This window comes from Ictalurus punctatus, chromosome 11 (genome assembly GCF_001660625.3).
Source record: "Ictalurus punctatus breed USDA103 chromosome 11, Coco_2.0, whole genome shotgun sequence".
Taxonomy (NCBI): Eukaryota; Metazoa; Chordata; class Actinopteri; order Siluriformes; family Ictaluridae; genus Ictalurus; species Ictalurus punctatus.
The window spans coordinates 24,963,417-24,984,160 of NC_030426.2; the positions used below are offsets into that span (position 1 = coordinate 24,963,417).

Genomic DNA, 20,744 nt, shown 5'->3' on the forward strand with positions numbered 1-20,744 from the left:
ACTCCTTCTTCAGGGTCACGGGGAACCTGGAGCCTATCCCAGGGAGCATTGGGAACAAGGCGGGGTACACCCTGGACAGGGTGCCAATCCATCGCAGGGCACAATCACATACACACTCACACACCACGGACACTTTAGACACGCCAATCAGCCTACCACGCATGTCTTTTGGACTGGAAACCGGAGTACCCGGAGGAAACCCCCGCAGCACGGGGAGAACATGCGAACTCCGCACACACATGGCAATCGAACCCCAGACCCTGGAGGTGTGAGGCGAACGTGCTAAACACTAAGCCACTGTGCACCCGGTGTAAACAAGAACAGGAAGGGGTACTAAATAGCGCACTTGGGTATTAGCCAAGTTGGCTACTAATGTACTACTAATGTAGCCAGCTTGCTAGTTGATGAGTGACTAAATATCAGTTCTGTTCATTTAAGAATGACTAAAGGAACGTTGAATTTTTTTTTAGGAAACAGTGCTGTTAAAATAAGCCTGTAGAGTGTACATGCATGTCGAAAAGTTCAAAACGTTACCCGTTAGAAGTGTATCCCGCATTCATTTCTGCTAACATTCAGGAAAGGGTGCCAATAATTATGGAGTTGACGATAATAGTGAACGGTAAGCCGGGTTGTGACCCGGTTGTGCTGTGTGTGTTCTTTCCGATATGGGATTTGAGAGCGTAATCCTCAGAGGGTTATTCAGAACAGCGACAGGCTGTTCTTCTGAGGCTGTATGGAGACAAACACACTCAGGGGAAAACACACTTACACATATACATTTCTAAAGAACCGAGTTCCACAATGAAAAAGCCGTGTGAATACTTAAAGTGCCAGACTTCGCTCAGTCAAAACATGCCAAACTTGAGTTTATTCATTTTGGTAGTCTGCTTTTCGGTGTTTAATGTCTTCCGCTCCCTTAGAACAGGCTCTAATCTGCATATCTACAACTCCCGTGGCTGTTCTTCATTTTGTATGGCTAACAACCAAGGTTGTATTTGTCCTGTAAGTGTGAGCTTAACACAACATTGTTGTCAGAAGTGGGATTAGTCAAGTCAACAGGACAAAAAGGGGACCAAGTCCTGAGAGAGATCGTCCAGACCATGGCTGGCGAAAGAAGAAAAAAACGACCAATCAGAATTGAGAATGGAATAAAGCCAGGTCATTGATTATTTTCAGGGAAAATGTAAGTGTAGTTATGATCAATCACGGACCATCACGGTTTAAAACGGCTCATGCACGTACACACACACACACACACACACACACACACACCAATAGCTTTGGTTATTAGCATTAAGAACAGCACTGTTTAGTACTTAGTACAACCAAAGACTTTATTTCTGTTGTATAGTGTTGAACAGAGACAGGGCACAGTGAAAACCAGCATCGATTCTTATAAATATCACATTATAACGACAGTACAGTAGGATGGAATGTCATATAATCCTTTCAGGTTCATCTTAGAAGTATGCTCATCAATAAATAAAGTTCGTTTATAGCATCTCAGATCACATCTAGTGAACTATGGAATGAAGTGTGCAGATAAACAACTTGTTGGTTTTTTTTTTTTAAAGTGTCTCTGATGAAATCCGTCCATTAAAGTACTTATTCCCTTTAAATACGAGTCTCTTCCCTTTCTTTCCTTTCTTATAAATAACTCTCTCTTGGTCTTGATGGTATTTCTAAAGCACCTCGATGTCTGAGAACTGTGAGTCAGAATGGCTTATCTTTTTTTTGTGCTAACATGATATATATATTTATATATAAAAAAAAAGACCTTTGCTACAAATCCACATCTCATTCAAAGTATGAATGTGTGTGTGAACAGTGTGTCTTTCTTGTTTCGATTTCATAATCTACTCAGAGCTCTTCTATTTCAGAGCGAGAGCAGATAAGGACATTTTCCAGACCCCGGACGGTGGTCTGCCTCCGTCCTTCCGTGACAGAGAGAAAGCAGAAATGTCTGGAGGAGAGAGGGACCACACTGGATTTTGCAACAACGACACAAAGCAAGCAAAAGTGTGAGCAGTTCAGTCCCATCAGCTCCTGAAGGCCATTTGGGATTTGACCTTCCATCCTTCCTTGACCCTGTAGTGCTTCATCTTCGGGGCATGATTAAAGCTCTGAGGGATCAGAACGTAGCCTTCAGCCCTGTTACCTTTATCAGGGTACCACTATAAACCTAGCATAGCGGTCGGGGTACGGTGCACGATTACACGTTTAATCATGGACGCATTTAATCAGTGCTGTGCTCTTCAAGCTGCGACAGAATGCTAATGAGGTTTTGCAGGCCAAAGATGTAGCCGCTGTCTCCACCTTCGTGCACGACGCTATCCTCGCCATAATCGCGACACGTCGTGTGAGCAAAATCGATCATCCTCACGTCCACCAACGGCGAGGTCGATCCTGATCCGCTCGAGCAATCCCGAAGCTGGGAACGGCCGCCGTACGCTCCTTCTTCCTCCTCGTCCTCCTCGTCCTCGTCTTCCTCCTCTCCTCCACGAGAGGGCCGGGATCTGGCAGGGGCTGGCGCGCCATCGTAGATGATGAGGAGAGAGGATGAGAAAAAGCGGTAGCTCTCGCAGGCTTCGAGGACGGCTCGCATCTCCTTGAGCCGATGGAGAACCGGAGAGAGGAGTTCTCTGCGGAGAACGCGTCCGTCGCTGAAGAACTGGCACAGGGCTTCTTTAAAGCCGGCCAGACTCAACTTCCGGCCGTGGTACTTGTTCATGAACATCAGCTGCCCCGTCACACTGTGATACACCTACACACGGAGAATGAGAGGAAAAATTAGTCTGACCATTACAAACTATAGCATGGGGAATGTGTCTTTTTGGACAACGTATTTAAAATCATTGTGGAATTCTGAAAGAGAATGCACGGCGTAAGAGCGGCCCTTTACTAGTTTATACTTAGTATGAAACATCTAGTTACCTGCATCCCACAGAGCCGCACTCCTATTGTAGAGGACGTGCTCTGCTGGCATTTGCGGATTTGGTTGGCTTTCTTCTCTTCTGATGCGTCATCACCATGCTGCCGGGTTCCCATTTTCAGATCAAGAACACAAGGAACCCGATAGCGCCATGTCAGGTTCTCGAGTAGAATGAACTCTGGAAAGGGGTTTGGGTTAAAGGAAATTTGACATTTTCATTTGAATGTTCTCATTTAAAAGAAACGGGTTTCGATTCCTGGCTCCGCCCTGTGTGCGCGGCGTTCGCAGGTTCTCTCCGTGCTTTGGGGGTTTCCTCCGGGTATTCTGGTGTGTCCAACCCCTCCCCAGTCCAAAGACATGTCTTGTAGGCTGACTGGCATTTCTAAATCGCCCGTAGTGTGTGAGCGTGTGTGCAGTTGTGCGCTGTGGAGGGTTGGCAAGTCCCCTGCCTTGTGCTCCAAAGCCCCCTGGGATATCTCAGTATGGAAAATGGATGTAAGTTGTTTTTATTTGTGCCTGCTGACTATAACCCAGTTTCATTTATCTCAGATGCCCTATCGCTGATGTTTCTAGATGACTGTACATATTTCTTGAAACACGTAAAGGATACTGTGCTGGTTTCGGTGTTTGGAGTTCTCCTTCATCCTCTGCAGATGCTGCTGGTGACACTGCAGACTCCAGGGGTTGTGTTTGATCTGAGGTGTCATGTTTCCTTTCTCCAGGCTGTAGTACAGCACCTCTGCTTTATCCTCACGATTACTGCCGAGATGAATCAGAGAGTAGTGTGAGAGTCTGACATTTTCGCTCACGGTCACGATTGACGCTGACGATCAGAGTCGATATTTACAGCTCACCTTTTGCTCTTGTCCTCTTTGCGGCTCTGTCTCGTTCTCTCGTTCTCTAGCAGTGCTGTCGGCTTCTTCTTACTCCACTTCAGCACCTTGCTCTTGGGTTCTCCGTCGGCTAAGCGTTCCGTGTTCTCCTGGTCAGATGGATCGCTGTGCAGAGGGTACGCTATCAAACACAGGTTCCCTTCCTCATCCTCCTCGAAGCTCACTGATACCACCCCTACAGCCAAAGAAGAAGAAGAAAAAAAGAAAGATGAGGTGAGTACAGCGAGATCTTTTCACTTGCATTGTCTTAATTATCTTCCCTAGGACGAGTTTACTCGTTTACATTTATAACCAAAGAAATTAACAATTTGATATAACACGATATACACAGCTGCTTGATTATAGTTCATAGCAATTCCATTGCTTTACCCCCTCTCTGTAATTCCCGCCTTCCTGCGCACCGATTGGTCGATTTTATAAAATCCTTGCAGCAACTATTGGCCAAATTCCTGCCTCTCAACCGTTAGCGTACTGCGAAGCGTTGTCGTGTACGGCGTCGAACAGTCGCTTCAGAATAGCAGCAAACGACAGCTGTCCTGAGTCGCAACAACGCCCATGGCCATATAAGGTCGTGTTTAACTTCATATTATCGCATTGCTTCGTATTACACGGCCATTCAAACGAGTGAATGATTTCAGAAGGTACACTCGTGGCATCTGATATGTTCAGAACATAACAGAACATGTTCGCCCTAGCTTTTGGGATGCAATGTTACTCTTGACTTTATTTACACATGTGGCCTTGAAGTAATCCAAAAGTAATCAGATTACATTACTTTCATATTGCGATACTTGGATTACGTTACTGATGACTTTCTTTTTTTTTTAAATGAAGTCATTACGTAACACAAAAGAGCAAAAGACGTGTAAATATGTAAGCCGTGCACTGTGCATTCTTTGGGACCCCGAGGCTTCCTGCAGTGTGCAGGGTGGTTGATGGGTTGATGATGTCACCAGCTGTGATGTCAGATTTTCAGCAAGCACACTCATGCAGGCTGAGCTGCTGAGTCAAACCTGTGTGTGTAAGTGTGTGAGTGTGAGTGGGTGAGTGATTATCGTTTTCGACAATACTGTGTTTGTGTGGGTGTGTAGACAGAGAGAGAGAGAGAGAGAGAGAGAGAGAGAACATGTTGTGTACTACATCTTCCCAGGTTCATGTCAGGTTCATGGCTTATTTTAGGCGGTATGTTGGTCAAAGACACTGGCAACACACATTGCCACTGACCTAAAGACGCCTTCCGTTCATCTCTCTCTCTCTCTCTCTCTCTCACACACACATATAACCGGGAATGATGCCAGAATATGTGTGTGTATCATGGCATCAATAAGTCATGCTGAATGTGATCTCACATTGGAAACATTTGGCACAAATCCGTACGAGGGCCGAATTTCCTTCATCAGAGCTGCTTCTAGTATTGATCCATATTTCAGTGTAACCCAAACCTCCATCTGTACTGCATCTTGCATCAGTCTGTGTGTGTGTGTGTGTGTTTATTATAAGATGTTAGGATATAACAAGTAAATATTATTTACATAAGTGCAACATTTTCACCATGGTATCCACATTTGATATTTGGTGACATTATCATAAATATCACTTCTTTTTTTTTTTCACTTATAATAATAATAATAAAAAAAAAATCTCTGTCATGCATGTTGCTGTTTTCTTTTGCTATATGGAACTTAATAAATTAAATATATGGGCCACCACAACTAAGCATTGGGAATATTTATCTATCTATCTAACCAACCGTCTATCCCTCCATCTATCCATCAAACCTTGAAGGGTTCTTCCAGAAGGACAGCCAAAGAATCCTTAAGGGTTCTAGGGTTAAACATTTCTTCCTAAGACTGTATTATAAGAATCCCAAAGTTGTATATGCACAAAAACACACACATAGACACACACACATATATATAAAAATGTGTATGTGTGCCTATACTTATGCACAGTACTAGGTGTGTATATATATATATATATATAGACAGAGAGAGAGAGAGAGAAAGAGATAGATAGTACATATACGTATACAGTACTGTGCATAAGTATAGGCACCCTGGTTTGTGTTATGTCTTCTGCATTACTGTGTCAGTAGAAAATTAAGTATGTAATGTTACAGACATTTTCTGTCATTCTTATACACAAATTTCAGATTCAAATCGGATGCTGTTCTGGTTTTTTAGAAGCAAGCGTGACTCTTGGTCTCCAGTCTCCAGAAGAACTGTGGCAGGTTCTCCAAAATTCTGGAAAACCTTTGCAGCCGATTTCTTTATAAAACTACACGCCAGTCAATCTCAGCGGTGCCATTTTATAGGCGAAGGTCGGTCACGCCAAATATTTAATATCGTTCATAGTTCGATTTTATTTACGATAACAGTTCGTGTCGTTGTTTTTCAAGATGTGCGTTTCTTTTAAGCATTTCCTTTCACATGACTAAGACAGCACTATATACGTATACTCTTACTAGATATTTTATAATAGGCCTAGTGATAATATGTCATAATATCGATTTTTAAAAAAATAATATTGTATATTCTTAGTGTTCTAGCTTTTATTTTCTATCTTGAGGGTATGCTTAGAATAAAATGAATGCATTCGGGTAAATAGGAATCGCACCATGATGCAATAACATTCATTCATATACATTTTTGGCTCATATATACATTCAAAACAAGCAAGGAAGAGGAAGACCAGTAGAGACAGAGAGAGAGAGAGAGAGAGAGAGAGAGGGACAATGAGCGTGAAAGCATAGCATTATTACAGGCCTGAATGGTGTGTGTGTGTGTGTGTGTGTGTGTGTTGTGTATTTACCTTTGTACTGAGGTGTAAATCTGCGGATTTCTGGTGGCAGGCTCTTGTAGAACTGGTGTTCTCGAGGGATTAGCGGCTTACAGATGGTCTGCTCCCCAAATCGCAATACACACGAATGGCCTCCGACCTGATGAACAAACGGTTCCAACATCACTCCACCTTTCTTCTGGCCTTTCCCTGGGTATCTACACCCCTCCATCAGCGCCTTTAAAGCCGGACTCATCCTCCAAATACATGCGTCGATCTCCAGGTACGGGTTCCTGTTCCTGTCCTCGCACATTTATCTCCTCGGCACAAAGACCGGAGCATAGGGGAATAACAAAAATTCCTAGATTCCTTAATTCCTAGATTCTTCTTACTAAGGGAGCGAATAAAGGAAAGTCCAGCAGGCGGTGATTGTGTGTCTGTTCGGTGGGACACAATAATTCTACACCGTGTGTCTTACTGGCTCTGCTGAGACTGAGCAGTCCGTCCCAGGCAGAGAGGGAAAAATAGCACAACAACTGACATTGCTCCACCCTCGTCTCTGGTTTCAGCCAGTCAGAGCGAGGCAGCTGTTGTCAGGTTGGGTGGGGGTTCGAAGAGAAAAGGAGACTGAACAAACAAAAGGCGAGGAACGGGAGGAGGGAGAGAGAGGAAAGCACAAACAAAGCAGAGGAAGGAAAGAGAAAGTGCACAGCTGTTCTCAGATGGTTTCTCTCCATGCACAGGCTTCCCGTTACTCAGGAAACAGAAAGAGGAGGGAGAGAGCGGCAAATGACATAAAGTTTCACCTACTGTACAACCGCTTAGCCTTAATTTCTCTTTCTCCTGACAGCATTTCCAGTAATGGTAAGTCACATGACACGAGCTCTGCTGTAATCTCCTGAAACACACACTCAAATAATCACACAACTGCTCAAGCACACGACTCACCAACCACTTTAGTAGGAACACCGCGTACATCCGGACAAGCATGCAGTTATCCAAGCAGCCAATCATGTCGCAGCAGCACAATACATAAAAGTATGAAGACACAGTTCGGGTCATTAATTCACCTCAAACATCAGAAAGGGGAAAGGGGTTTCAGTCTCAGTGACTGTGACATGGGTGTCGGTGCCAGACGGGCTGGAAACCGCCGATCTTCCGGGAGTTTCACACTCAACAGAATCTAGAGTTGATACAGAACGGCGCGTAAGATAAAAACCTCAAACCACATTTTTCCCTCGACGTGACTACGCTGATTAAATAAAGGTCCCATAAAATAAATAAATAAATAAACAAACAAACGTTTAAATGAGAGGTCGTGTACATGTACGCGAGGATAAGATGAGTGAATGGGAACGAGTTACATGTAGGAACTGATGGTGTCAGAGGGAAACTGATGAAACGTCTGACCACACACACACACCGGATCGATTGTGCTCGGATCTGTCTCACTTTGACGTATCGCGGATTTGCATAGAATGAAGGAGATGTTAAGTTAATACCCTCGTCTTAGAATTTAAAAAGAAGGCATAGATGTCGAGAAGCTTCAACTTTCCAAGTGGAAATTTTTGGCATAGGAGTGGACAACAACTTGAGTCATTTTGTTTCATTACTATACTTAAGTTATAATTTCGCCGTATTTATATTTTTACTTTAATTATATTTCCAAGAAGGACAAAAAAAAAAAACTTACAAATCACCAAGGGCTTTTTTTTCTCTCTCTCCCTCTCTCTCTCTCTCTCTCTCTCATCCAGCCAGTGACTGTACGCTATACAATATACTTCATCGATAAGATGGACTCATTCGTCTCAGCTTCGGTAAAATGGAGGAAACACCGCGATTGATTTCACACGCAAACTTAAACATATCAGCGTAAACGCACATCAGTCCCTCCAGGATTGTCAGGATCGCTGAAATTTACCGCAAAATCAAAAAAAAAGAAAAAAAAAAAAGAGGAAAATCCGTAATATCCGATAAACTCGCGCAGATTCGGGTCGAGATTCGTGTCATGTGACGTCATCACGACGTGTGTTCGGCCAAAGCTCTCTTCGGTTCACGTGTGACGCACATGAGTGCAGCTAAAAAGTCTCGTTTACCCACAAACATCACAGTGAAAGACATTTTCGCAAATACAATTATATATATATTTAAAAAAAAAAAACGCAATTGCAATTTCGCAAAATTGTTTTTCCAAAAAAAAAAAAAAGCACAAAAAACTCTCCAAGTTGCATCGCGGATCTTGTAAAAAAGACAGCAGAATCGAGTTTTGTCCACAACGGTCACAAAAAAAAACAAAAAAAAACAAGCGAAATCCTGTACGGACGGACACGTAGACAACAACCCAGACATTATACTTGAATCTGTCTTTAATAGAGATGTCTTGAATAAATCGAACAAATAGCTGTTCTACCTTGATACCAATGTCTCAGTCGATTCACGCACGTCTGCCTTTCTTCCTGATCAGAACTTGACGGGTGTGTCATATTGCGTAAGAGCCTTCTCTGCAACATAAACAGCTCATGAAGTGCTCGTGGTAGAGGAGCATGTAGGAACAACAGATTAGAGCGTCCACCATGCTCACGGACGGGGTGGTGTTGTGTTCCGTATGTATTTCTCGCAGGTACAATTGCTGCTTGTGCGCACCCTACTACTAATTCCCCTTCCAGCTAATCGACACTAGGATAAGGATGTTTTGAGACCATGTTTATATATTTTCACTGGCACAAATGGACCAGTATGGACTTGACCATTTTTTGTTGTCTCTGACATCGTTTCTCCACTTTTTCCACACGTGCAGCGCATACAGGAATACAGGAAGTCATGTGGTGCGACGTCTATGCTCTTTGGTCATGATGAATATGGAGGAGTAATGGCACTCTGTTTTAAAGTGTAAAGTGACCCAAAACACAAAGGAAAAGACCTGCTTAATTACATGTGTAAGCTGACCTATAGTATCGTGTTATTTTGTTGTGTGTTTCCTGGAAACACAAACCGCAGTAACAACAGGTAATGTTTATGTCAATCCACATATAACGCATCTCCTGTCCTATTATTGAAATGTTGTGGTAATGTTGTGATGTGGTGCCACACAACCATTTGCTTGACCCCAAAAACATCGGAGAACATCGGACAGAACTTCCCGTTCGCATCGTAATCGGCGTCGGATGTGTAATCCTCCGGCGAATATATATTTACAAAACCTTTACTTATGCGAGATGCGATCAAATATATTCACCCCCTGAGACGTTTCTACATTTTGTAACGTTAGGAAACATCGGGATTAGACTGGCGTGCGTCTCTATTCCGGAAAATCTTCCCGAATATCCTGAAATTGTTGCCGATTCTTCTTTTCAAAATTGCTCAGTCAGATTGGATGGAGACAATTTTCAAGTCTTGCTATAGATTATCATTCAACTTGAGGTCTGGGCTAATCGAACACGTTCAGATTCTTGTGGTTAGCATTGCTTTGGCACTATGCTCAGGCTTGGTGTCCTTTTGAAACGTGAACCCCTGACCCATTCTCAAGTCTCTTGCAGACGGGAACAGCTTGTCTTCAAGGGGTTGCCCTGTATTTGGCTCCATCCAACGTGCCCTCAAGCATGAAAAGCAGCTCGAGAATGTGATACTATCACCACCGTGCTTCACCATGATGACGGCTCATGAGCAAGTGTAGCATTTCCATGTAAGCGCTTTGCACCGAGGCCAAAAAAGTTGAACTTTGGCCCCGTTAGACCAGAGAATCTTTTCCTGTGTTTGCAGAATCTCCAACATGACTCATTCATTAAGTCATTGGTTGCTTAGTAACAGGAAATTTAACATGGAGTCTATAATGTTACATATTTGTTTAGCTGGACTTGACCACTTTTTGTTGTCTCTGACATCGTTGCTCCACTTTTTTCTTCTTCTGTCAACTTGCCACACGTGCAGCGCATACAGGAATACAGGAAGTCATGTGGTGCGACGTCTATGCTCTTCGGTCATGATGAATAAGGAGGAGTAATGGCACTGCTTATTGTGTCCACTACATGTGTGTTATTGACAAACATACGCTGTTTGAATTATATAAAGCACATCTGGTCCACAATCCAATTCAATTTTATTTACATAATACTTCTAACAATGGGCGTCGTCACAAAGCGGCTTTACGATGTCCTGATATAGATTTAGATTCGTCCCTAATAAGAAAGACAGAAGTGATAAGACGAAACGTTGAGAAGAACCAGACCTTGACAAGACCATACACGCTACTTAGTCATTTGGTTCTATCGTAGACCGTGAAATCCTTCTTTTACCACTGACCAAATACAGCCTGCCGACTGTCATGGAAATGGCTAAACGTTTCCGACGATGACGATTATATTCTACTATGTAATGAACTGGCATGAACGAGAAAAATATATAAAACAGATGTCATCGGAGATAAGGAAGAGTGATACCGACTGGGAAACCCCGTCATACACAAGCACAAACGCGTACGTACACACCCAGACCCAAACAACGCACCTCAGCTCATTTTTGTTTATGGTAGAACCTTTTTCTCACACTCCCGTGTTTGTCTCAGAATCGGTAGGTCACGTAAACGAGTACACCTCCATCATCTGTTTACAGAAAACATGCAGATCGAAATCACATGCTGGCGCTGGAGAATAACAAACTTGTGGCATTTCAACATGAGGTTCTCGTTTGGAGAAACCACCTTCCAGGATATGGTTCAACATACACAGCTGATTATATCCATATCCAGTGTGAGCGTACCGTATGTCTGGGTTTGTCCAAGCATTGTGGTACGTTTAAATACGTTTCATGCCGTGATGATCCAACCATTCATCATATGGGAAACTGTATTCTGGGAGTTTCTCTGTCTGTCATCTGAACGTCTTGCACTACTCGGGTCTAATTGCAGAGCTCGGAGAGTTTGTGCATGAGGAAGAGTATCGTTGCTGTTCCGGGGATTTTGCTGTTGTTGAACTGAGCTCAGTGGTGTTATTCCTGGAAGTCATTTTTCAGCGTAATGGCCATCGGCTCGGGGCTCCGGCATTCCGTTACCACTGAAACGACCTTAGTTTGAACCATTTACATTTTTTCAGATTCCTCAGCCTTCTTGTATTTCTTCCTACGAATGAGCTCCATCTGCGTCGACAACCCCAATTCCGAAAAAGTTGGGACAGGATGGAAAACGCTAATAAAAACAAAGAGGAGTGATTCGTAAATGTGCTTTGATTTGTATTTAAACAAAAAAAAAAAAAACGATATAAAGACGAGGTATTTGATGTTTTACGTAATCGACTGCATAGTTTTTTGAAGGTAAACGTTTGTTTTGAAATTGATGCATGCAACACTTTCCACAAAAGTTGGGACAGGGGCGATTTAGGACTGATAGCGACGTGAGAAGTTGAAATAAGAAGGTGAGGTGAAACAGGTAGGGTAATCGTCTAATCAGAGTATATAAGGAGCCTCCAAAAAAAGCCTAGTCCTTCAAGAGCGAGGACGGGTCGAGGCTCGGCGATCTGCCAACTGATGCGTCAGAGAATAATCCGACACTTTGAGAAGAACATTCCCCAAAGACACATCGGTAGGATTTTGGGCATTTCACCTTCTACACGATATAGGTGGTGGCTCAATGGTTGAGGCTGATAAGATTACTGATCAGAAGGTCGGGGGTTCAAGCCCCAGCACTGCCAAGCAAGTGCCTTAACACTCTCTGCTCCAGGGGCACTGTAGCTCTGATCCCAACTTCCTAAAAGCCGGGATATGCGAAGAAAATAATTTCACTGTGCTGTAATGTACATGTGACAAATAAAGGCTTCTTCTTCTTAATTAAAAGATGAAAGGAATCCGGTTAAATCTCGGTACGTAAAGGGCGAGGACGCAAACCACTTCTGAACACGCGTGATCTCCGATCCCTCAGATGTCACCGTCTTAAAAAGCGTCATGAGTCTGTAATCTCGACATGGGCTCGGGAATACTTCAGTAAAGCTTTGTCACTTGACACCATCCGCCGCTGCATCCACAGATGCGAGTTAAGGCTTTACTATGCAAAGCGGAAGCCGCACATCAATACTGTACAGAAACTCCGCCCAGTTATCTGGGCTCGGTCTCATCTGAGATGGACAGTAGCACAATGGAGTCGTGTTTCGTGGTCCGACGAGTCGACATTTCAAATAGTTTCTGGATAAAACAGCCGTCGTGTTCTCCGGGCCAAAGAGGAAGAGGACCGTCCGAGCTGTTATCAGCGTCAGGTCCATAATCCAACGTCTGTCATGGTATATGGGCGTGTCGGTGCATATGGCAGGGGTAACTTGCACATCTGTGAGGGCAGCATTCATGCAGAAAGATATGTACACATTTTGGAACAACATACGCTGCCATCCAGAGCAGGACAACAACAAACCACATTCTGCCCGGATTACGAGCGCATGGTCGTGTAAACAGAGAGTGCGGGTGCGAGCGTGGTCCGCTGCAGTCCTGACCCATCTCCTATTGAGCACGTGTGGTGCATTATAAAGCGCAAAATAAGGCAATAAAGGCGCTGTACAGCTGCGCAGCTGAAGAAATGCATAACGGATGAATGGGGGAAAATTCCGCTCGCTAAACTCAACCAACTGGTGTCTTCACTCAGCGTCCGAACGCTTAATAAGTGTTATTAAAAGAAAAGGTTTTGTTACACAGCGCTAAACAGTCGCCTGTTTAACATCCATAACTGTTAAATAGATACATAAAACGTCGCCTTATCCAAAATTCCACGTTTTTCTTTGTTAAAACTTTAATTACTAGCGTTAAATTTGCACTTGCGCTATTGCCACTATTGAGCTTTTATAGAAAATTAATAAACACCTTCTGACCAATCAGAATCCAGAATCCAAACAGCGCCGTGCTACAAAAAAAAACTAAAAGGTCATGTGTTGTGATGGAAATGATCACTGCACAATAAATATATCAAGTAACCTACTCCGTCACACCACAGCTGACACTTTCTCACTCTTGTGCAAATATTATGCTCAGAAAACCAAACACAATTCCTCCGTAAACCCCACATCACCTCTCTTGTTCTCCCCCCCCCCCCCCCCCCCCCCCCCCAACCCCCACCCTCACAACACAGAACACACATGGTTTCGTCATACAGTATGAGCTGGCAGTTTAAATAAATAAAGCATGAAAACTAAAAGCCATGTAAAAATCACAGACACAGAGACATTGTCTTCCAGATACACACACACACACACACACACACACACACACACACACACACACACACACACACACACACACGCTCCTTCTGCTTCACTTCCTCAGAAGGTGTAGGGTCACAGCTATAGTGTCAGTTACAGTAGGTCTATCTCTCCTTGTGACAGAGTCACACCCACTGCTTTTCCACTGACGTGTGTGTGTGTGTGTGTGTGTGTGTGTGCGCGCGTGTCTTCCTACATTCTTCCTACAAGAAGCTTGTGGAAACTACTATTTCAGTCACTTTGATCAACAACTTGCACGCAAACTACAAACTTCCTATTTGTCCAGATACACAGTAAAACCGGCTCAGCTCAATTAACTCCAAAAATTTTGAGGAAACTAATTACCTTAAGAAATTAAAAAGAAATGGATTTATTTATAACGTAAAAACTTTAAGGTCATTAGTTTCCTCAAATTTTGGGAGTTAATTGAACGTAGCCGGTTTTACAGTCTATAGATTCAGCCTATAAATTGACCAATTGCAAGTGCCAATGCAGTTTGAGCAAAATTTTTGCACAAAAAAAAAAAAAAAAAAAAAAAGAGTTTCTCGGATCATTATAAAGTTATGAGTTTATCTTTATCTCATATCCTGCTCTGTCTGAACACTCGATTCTAATTGGCTGGAAGGTGTTCGCTAAAACCGTATAATTCCAGTCAGTTTAATTAATTAAATTAATGCACTGCCTATAAACAGCTGTAACCATAGTAACGTACAGTTAAACTCACAGCTTCGGTATTTATTAGTAGAGATGCGGCACAGACGCAGGTAATACACACATGCGCATTATAGTTCATTCAGATAAATGTAATCGTATCGCACTACTTAATCTCTGCGTATGATTTCGAGCGGCAGAATTCAAAATAGCGAACGAAAACCAACCGTTATTTTTATCCTTCCAGTCAAATTTTGCACTGCAAACATTAATGACATACTGGTATAAGCGGGATGATCCACGGCTAGGGAGATGGAGGAGAGAGTTTTTGCTTAGTAGCCATGCTAGTTTTCTTCTTCGCTCTGACAGTGTCGGGTGTTCTGCAGGTGTAGCTAGCAACTAGTCGCCATAGCAGCGCTACCAGGTTATTAACTGTTTATGAAATATTAATATGCATGTGCGAATACTTCATTCCGAAAGGCGACGTGAGTACTGCACAAATATAATACTTGCCCATCATTACAGAGGTTCACCACGGTCTCCTTTTTTTTTTTTTTTTTTTTTGTCTCTTTGTTTTACGTATGGAAGTAACGCGACGCCGATCTCTTTCTCCGTCTGTTACGCCCGTTCTTCCTGGCAGATAGTTTTACGGTAGAGATGCTGTTATTTTTGCGGTATGGCCTGGCATTGTAAAAGCAATATCTTTCTTTCCGAGCTCCTTGGATCTAGGTGTGGTCGGGGGTGGTGGGGTGGTGGGGGGGGGCCAATATTTCTGCAAGTCTTAATTCGCTTAATTTTTTAATCAAATCCCGACAAGAAAAATGTGTGTATTTATCTTTTGTTACGCAGACAAGTCTGATGGATTCCAGGGGGCTTGAATACTTTTGTAAGCCACTCTGTATGACCACTCACCCATATGAAAGTAAAAACCTTCCTCTTGCATGCTTTTTTATAATAATAATAATAATAATAATAATAATAGTGTGCCTATATATATATATATATATATATATATATATATATATATATATATATATATGTATGTGTGTGTGTGTGTGTGTGTGTTTATTCTGAATAATGTGTTTGTATTTGGTTACAGCCCTACTCTAATGTCACAAGCCACTCTGCCTCATGCATTTTCCTCATATGTCTCCAGTGACCCCTTTATCTCACAGCTCTGGCAGCTCGATAATCATTTTGTGGAACTGTACATTAACTGGATCCACACATGCCCCGCAGTTATGAAAACACTCTGAGCACGTGCAGAACCATGGGCCACGTGTGTGTCTTCAGCAAAGAATTTTGACAGACAAGAGGTCATGGGAAGATCATTAAAAAGCAACTGTGTACACAAAGACGTTCATGAGGATACATAGGAGGTGAAAAGAAAAGCCAGCGTGTGTGTGTGTGTGTGTGTGTGTGTGTGTGTGTGTCGTGTTCTGTTGAGCCAGCTGGAAAAGTATGTGTTTTTAACAGATGTTCAAAAGTTCCTGGTGTTCTTGGAAATCCTTGGACTTGGACATGGGTTGTCTTGTGGGCGTATGTGTGTAAACGTATGCATATATGTGTTCTGTTACATCGCCGGTCAACCCCAGGACATCAAGATTTCAAAATGTAGTAGTAAATAGATAAAAATGGCCCTGGAGCATATGGTAAATAAGCAGCGCGTGCCTCTACATGGTAAAAGTACATGAAGTTGTTTGTTTGTTTTTTTTAAATCACAAAACAGGATGATACACACGACAGATGACCTGACCTAAAATATACTGCTCCTCTACTAATCATTTTAAAAGGAGGTCATGAAAGTGACAGCGAGGAATATTTTAATGAGGCAGAACAGGATAGGAGTCGAGTATCCATAACCAGAGTCTGGAGTCTTCGCTCCGAGCCAAAAGTCAAGAGCACATTATGTTACACTCGGAATATACCCACAATCCAACTGGTCTGGACCGCCGGCGCACCACAGAGTTAAAGGAGCGCATAACAGGAATGATGAATCAGCACTGGGGCGCATGCAGACACACACACACACACACACACACACACACACATATATACGAGGTCTTTGGCATGAAAGCTCTGAAGGTAAATATGAGGTCTGTCATGAGCTCCAATCTAAATTTAACCTCAGTTCACTCTTTAAATCCGTCGCTCTTTGCTCCCGCTCCCAAGCGAAGAGACTCAAGACAAATCATATGCACGTAAATCATAATATACAGTACAAGTATGTCACAAATCATGCAAAAAGGCTGAATCTTTCCATATACGCTATTTGATTCATATCCATGTCATGTTTTAATCATCAACAGCTTTTCCGGTTGATTCAGATCAGCTACCTGAATTGTTTTTGGGGCATTCTTACGTTTATAGCCAAATAGCCTACATACACCTATCAGCCATATGATTAAAACCACTGACAGGTGACGTGAATGACATCGGTGATCTCGTTACGGTGGCACTTGTTAAGGGGTGGGATGACAGATTAGGCGGCAAGTGAACTGTCCGCTCTCAAAGGCGATGCGTTGGAAGCGTAAGGATCTGAGCGACTTTGACGAGGGTTAAATTGCGATGGCTAGACGACCGGGTCAGAGCATCTCCAAAGCAGCAGGTCTTGTGGGGTGTTCCCGGTATGCAGGGGTTAATACCTACCAAAAGTGGTCCAAGGAAGGACAACCAGTGAACCGGCGAGGGGGTCTACGGCTCGACGGGTTTCCCCTAATTCAGTTGGATTGTTCAGGAATGGTTTGAGGAACACGATAATAGAGTTCAAGGGGTTGACTTGGCTTCCAAATTCCCCCGATCGCAATCTCATCAAGCATCTGCAGGACGTGCTGGACAAGCAAGTCCGATGCAGTGAGGCCCCTCATGACAACTTACAGGAAATGGTGACAGACACCACGGCACACCTTCAGAGGTCCTGTGGAGTCCGTGCCTCAAAGGGTCTGAGCTGTTTTGGCGACACAAGGGGGATCTACACAATATTAGGCAGATGGTTTTAAAGTTATGTCTGATTGGTGTATACGGTGCATCCTAATGTACCTGAAATGAAAACTGTATTTGATGTTATACCACGAAATGTCTCGTTTTTCCCTGCACCACTTTCCTTATATGGTCAATCTTTCCTGTTTTTGTTTTCTGTTCTCATGGTCGTCCAAGTGTCTCCACCGGCTCCTCACAGTACCCCTCATTAGCATTTTTCTTGAACCTTTTGTGTTTCTCTCCGTGTCGTGTCGTGTCGGTTTGTGTTTTGTTTTTCAGTTCCTAGTTAAATTGCTCCCCCCCCTCCCCCCCCAATCAGTCTTTCATCACACGCTTAGAAGATTAGCGCTCTGATCAATCCTGATAAAGCGGGCTTCGTCTACACGCTTCGATCCTGCGTCTAAAATCACGACCCTCCGACTTAGACCCTTCGTCCCACGCCATACCGTGCTCTCCTCCCTTTCCTCTTCCACATCACTCACACGATTTTTTATCAATGGAAGCCACACACAGATTGATGACGGGCACAAATAAAATAAATACACACACACACACACACACACACACACGCGCCATAATATTTCTGTCTGTCATACAGTCAGAACTGAATGCACAAATTGCATAGTTCACACATGTATCATGTACGTTCACACAAAATGTGCGGTTTACACTTTCCTTCAGCTCACATCTCACACCCCTCACCCCTTTCAGACAGGCAAATAGCGTCCTCCGGCATCAAGCGACTTCCTGACACGCTGGCGTATACGTAGAAAAGATTTTCACTCATGTCTGTCTCATCCTCACACCTTTAATGCTCTTTCATTTTTTTTTTTTGAATACTCTCACATCACATCACTTATCTTCAAAGTAATTCCTACCTGTAATAACGACCCATACTACACGTACCGTGGGTTAAGAACTTCCCGGAAACACTGGGATAATCCTTCAGTGTTTATCATTCATATGGACATCATCACACTGACATCATCGTCCATTCACACGGGAGAGGAATGTCTCATCCTTCATCGTGTACGTGTTATTAACAAGACTAAATACTCATTTTGGGAGATGTGTCACCGTCGATCGTTTGTTTCTCACACATCGAATGCGCTTAGTCGTACACCACTTCCGCTGCGCTGTTGCTTTCATTAATATTTATTTCAGTAACACACACACACACACACACACACGTGGCTTTTATTCACTTCATATTTCACAATTTTGATTTTCATATGCAGGGCATGGGGTTTTATTTGTCATATGTTTGTCACATGATCACATATTACAGTGGAAAAACGTCAGCACGTGTGAAATGTCCGTCGGCACGTGTGAAATGTCCGTAAGCGTTACGGTTTTCCGTCCTTCTCCTTTCTTCTGCGGTCGAATCCTGTTTAGAGAGGAACGATCGCATCTGAATGCGTCTCACGGCGTCGCGGTGCTGCACTGCTATATTTAGAGCGCCGAGGCGAGATGCGAGCGCGTCTGCATTAAACACGTTAAGCGACGTTCACGTGAGGAGTAGGAGATGTTGTAGATCGCAGAGGATTTCAAGCTATGAGCACGCCTCGATGGAAAATGTGCGTGTTTTTTCTTTCCACGTGCGATTATGCGAGTAATGTGTGATTGTGCATGTGAACTCAAGTAAACGCATCATATACTGTATGTGATAAATAAAAGTCCCTATATGTGAAATATGAACACGTGCTAATAAATGAATTGTCTAAAACATGACATTAAAAGCAACAATAAAAATAAACAATACCTGGAAAAAAAAAAAAACGTACATTTTTTCCACAAATTCATCATATGACTTCATATCGTTAAATAGATGTAAGGTTAATTATTTACGCGTGCGTCTCTGTGAGTAGAGACCAAATGTCCCCACAAGGACAGGAATATATGACATATATATGAATATATGACTGGGTTTTGTTTAGTTTTTAAACTGAAGCTTTTATTTAAAATTTAAACAGCCAAAATATTTACTTTTAAAAAAGGTTACTGAGGTTATGGATAGAGTTTTATCTATCTATCTATCTATCTATATATATATATATATATATATATATATATATATATATATATATATATATATATATTTTAAAAATAAAACAAATTAAATATTTACTTTTTAAAAAGGTTACTGAGGTTATGCCTAGAGTTTTATCTATCTATCTATCTATCTACAGTATATATATATATATATATATATATATATATATATATATACTGTAGATAGATAGATAGATAGATAGATAGATAGATAGATTTAGCTTAACATTAATTATTTGTACTGCTAATTATGTCAATCGGAGGTCCTCATAAGGATAGTAAGAAAACCGTGTGTGTGTGTGTGTGTGTGTGTGTGTGTGTGTGTGTGTGCGTGTTAATATGTCTGTGTGAGAGTATATGTCAGTAATGGCACTGCCAGTAGGTGCCATTATTGAATATATGTGGTGAGAAGTTATACTGCGGGAGTGTGTGTGTGTGTATACGTGTGTGTGTGTGTGTGTGTGTGTGTGTGTGTGTGTGTGACTATAGTGACATTGCAGCATGGGCGCCTGACGTCAGTGTGAATCTTCGAGCTGACGCACTTCGTGCGAGTGCAGTAATGATTCAGACTGCAGACTTTCAGGAACAGAGCAGAAATTCTGTTGCTACTGAGGACACAAGGGCACCGAGGCTGCAAAATCGACTTTTTATACACACACACACACACACACACACACACACACTAACACACACACACACTCCCGCAGTATAACTTCTCACTGCATATATTCGATAATGGCACCTACTGTCAGCGCCATTAGTGACATATACTCTCACACAGACATATTAACACACACACACACACACACACACACACACACATTTTAGTGCTTCTCCACCTCAAAACATTTTCCATTCAATATACACACTCACTTCATAGGCCTTGGATTCCCAACAGAACTCCATGGAAGTCGTAGCTAACATAACGTAAGAACATATGACGAGCTCGTTAAGTGCGTTTAATGCAGACTAAGGCAAACGAACAAGTGCACGATCCTCGTCCTCTTCTAACAAAGTTCCGCATGTATCACACTGTGTTTGTTCCTTCTGCAAATCACTGGCTGTTACTTCTAGCAGGAGAGTTATAGCTCGGCATTTTATTGACTTTCTGATTTTGAAAATCTGTCATCCGTGTACACTAATTAGTCCGCCTAGTAAAAACTGTTCTACAGACAGACAGACAGACAGACAGACAGACAGACAGACAGATCGGCCCTCGGCTGATGTGTG

The 20,744-nt window shown here is 42.7% G+C and overlaps 1 protein-coding gene across 1 annotated transcript; it reads right to left on the reverse strand.

Moving 5' to 3' along the window:
• Nucleotides 1–1,316: 1,316 nt before the first annotated feature.
• Nucleotides 1,317–7,507, reverse strand: ip6k2b (inositol hexakisphosphate kinase 2b). Its single transcript, XM_017480132.2, has 5 exons — nt 6,637–7,507; nt 3,787–4,000; nt 3,543–3,691; nt 2,935–3,110; nt 1,317–2,764 (listed from the first exon to the last, which is right to left on the reverse strand). The coding sequence occupies exons 1-5, from the start codon at nt 6,914–6,916 to the stop codon at nt 2,237–2,239; spliced, it is 1,347 nt and encodes a 448-aa protein (XP_017335621.1). The 5' UTR covers nt 6,917–7,507; the 3' UTR covers nt 1,317–2,236.
• Between the last annotated feature and the right edge of the window lie 13,237 nt (nt 7,508–20,744).

Coding starts and splice junctions, on each gene's coding strand:
- ip6k2b (XM_017480132.2), bottom strand. CDS start 6,916: ATGTGCGAGGACAGGAACAGGAACCCGTACCTGGAGATCGACGCATGT. Junction 4,001..6,636: donor ATTTACACCTCAGTACAAAG/GTAAATACACAA, acceptor CTTTGGCTGTAG/GGGTGGTATCAGTGAGCTTC. Junction 3,692..3,786: donor AAAGAGGACAAGAGCAAAAG/GTGAGCTGTAAA, acceptor TCATCTCGGCAG/TAATCGTGAGGATAAAGCAG.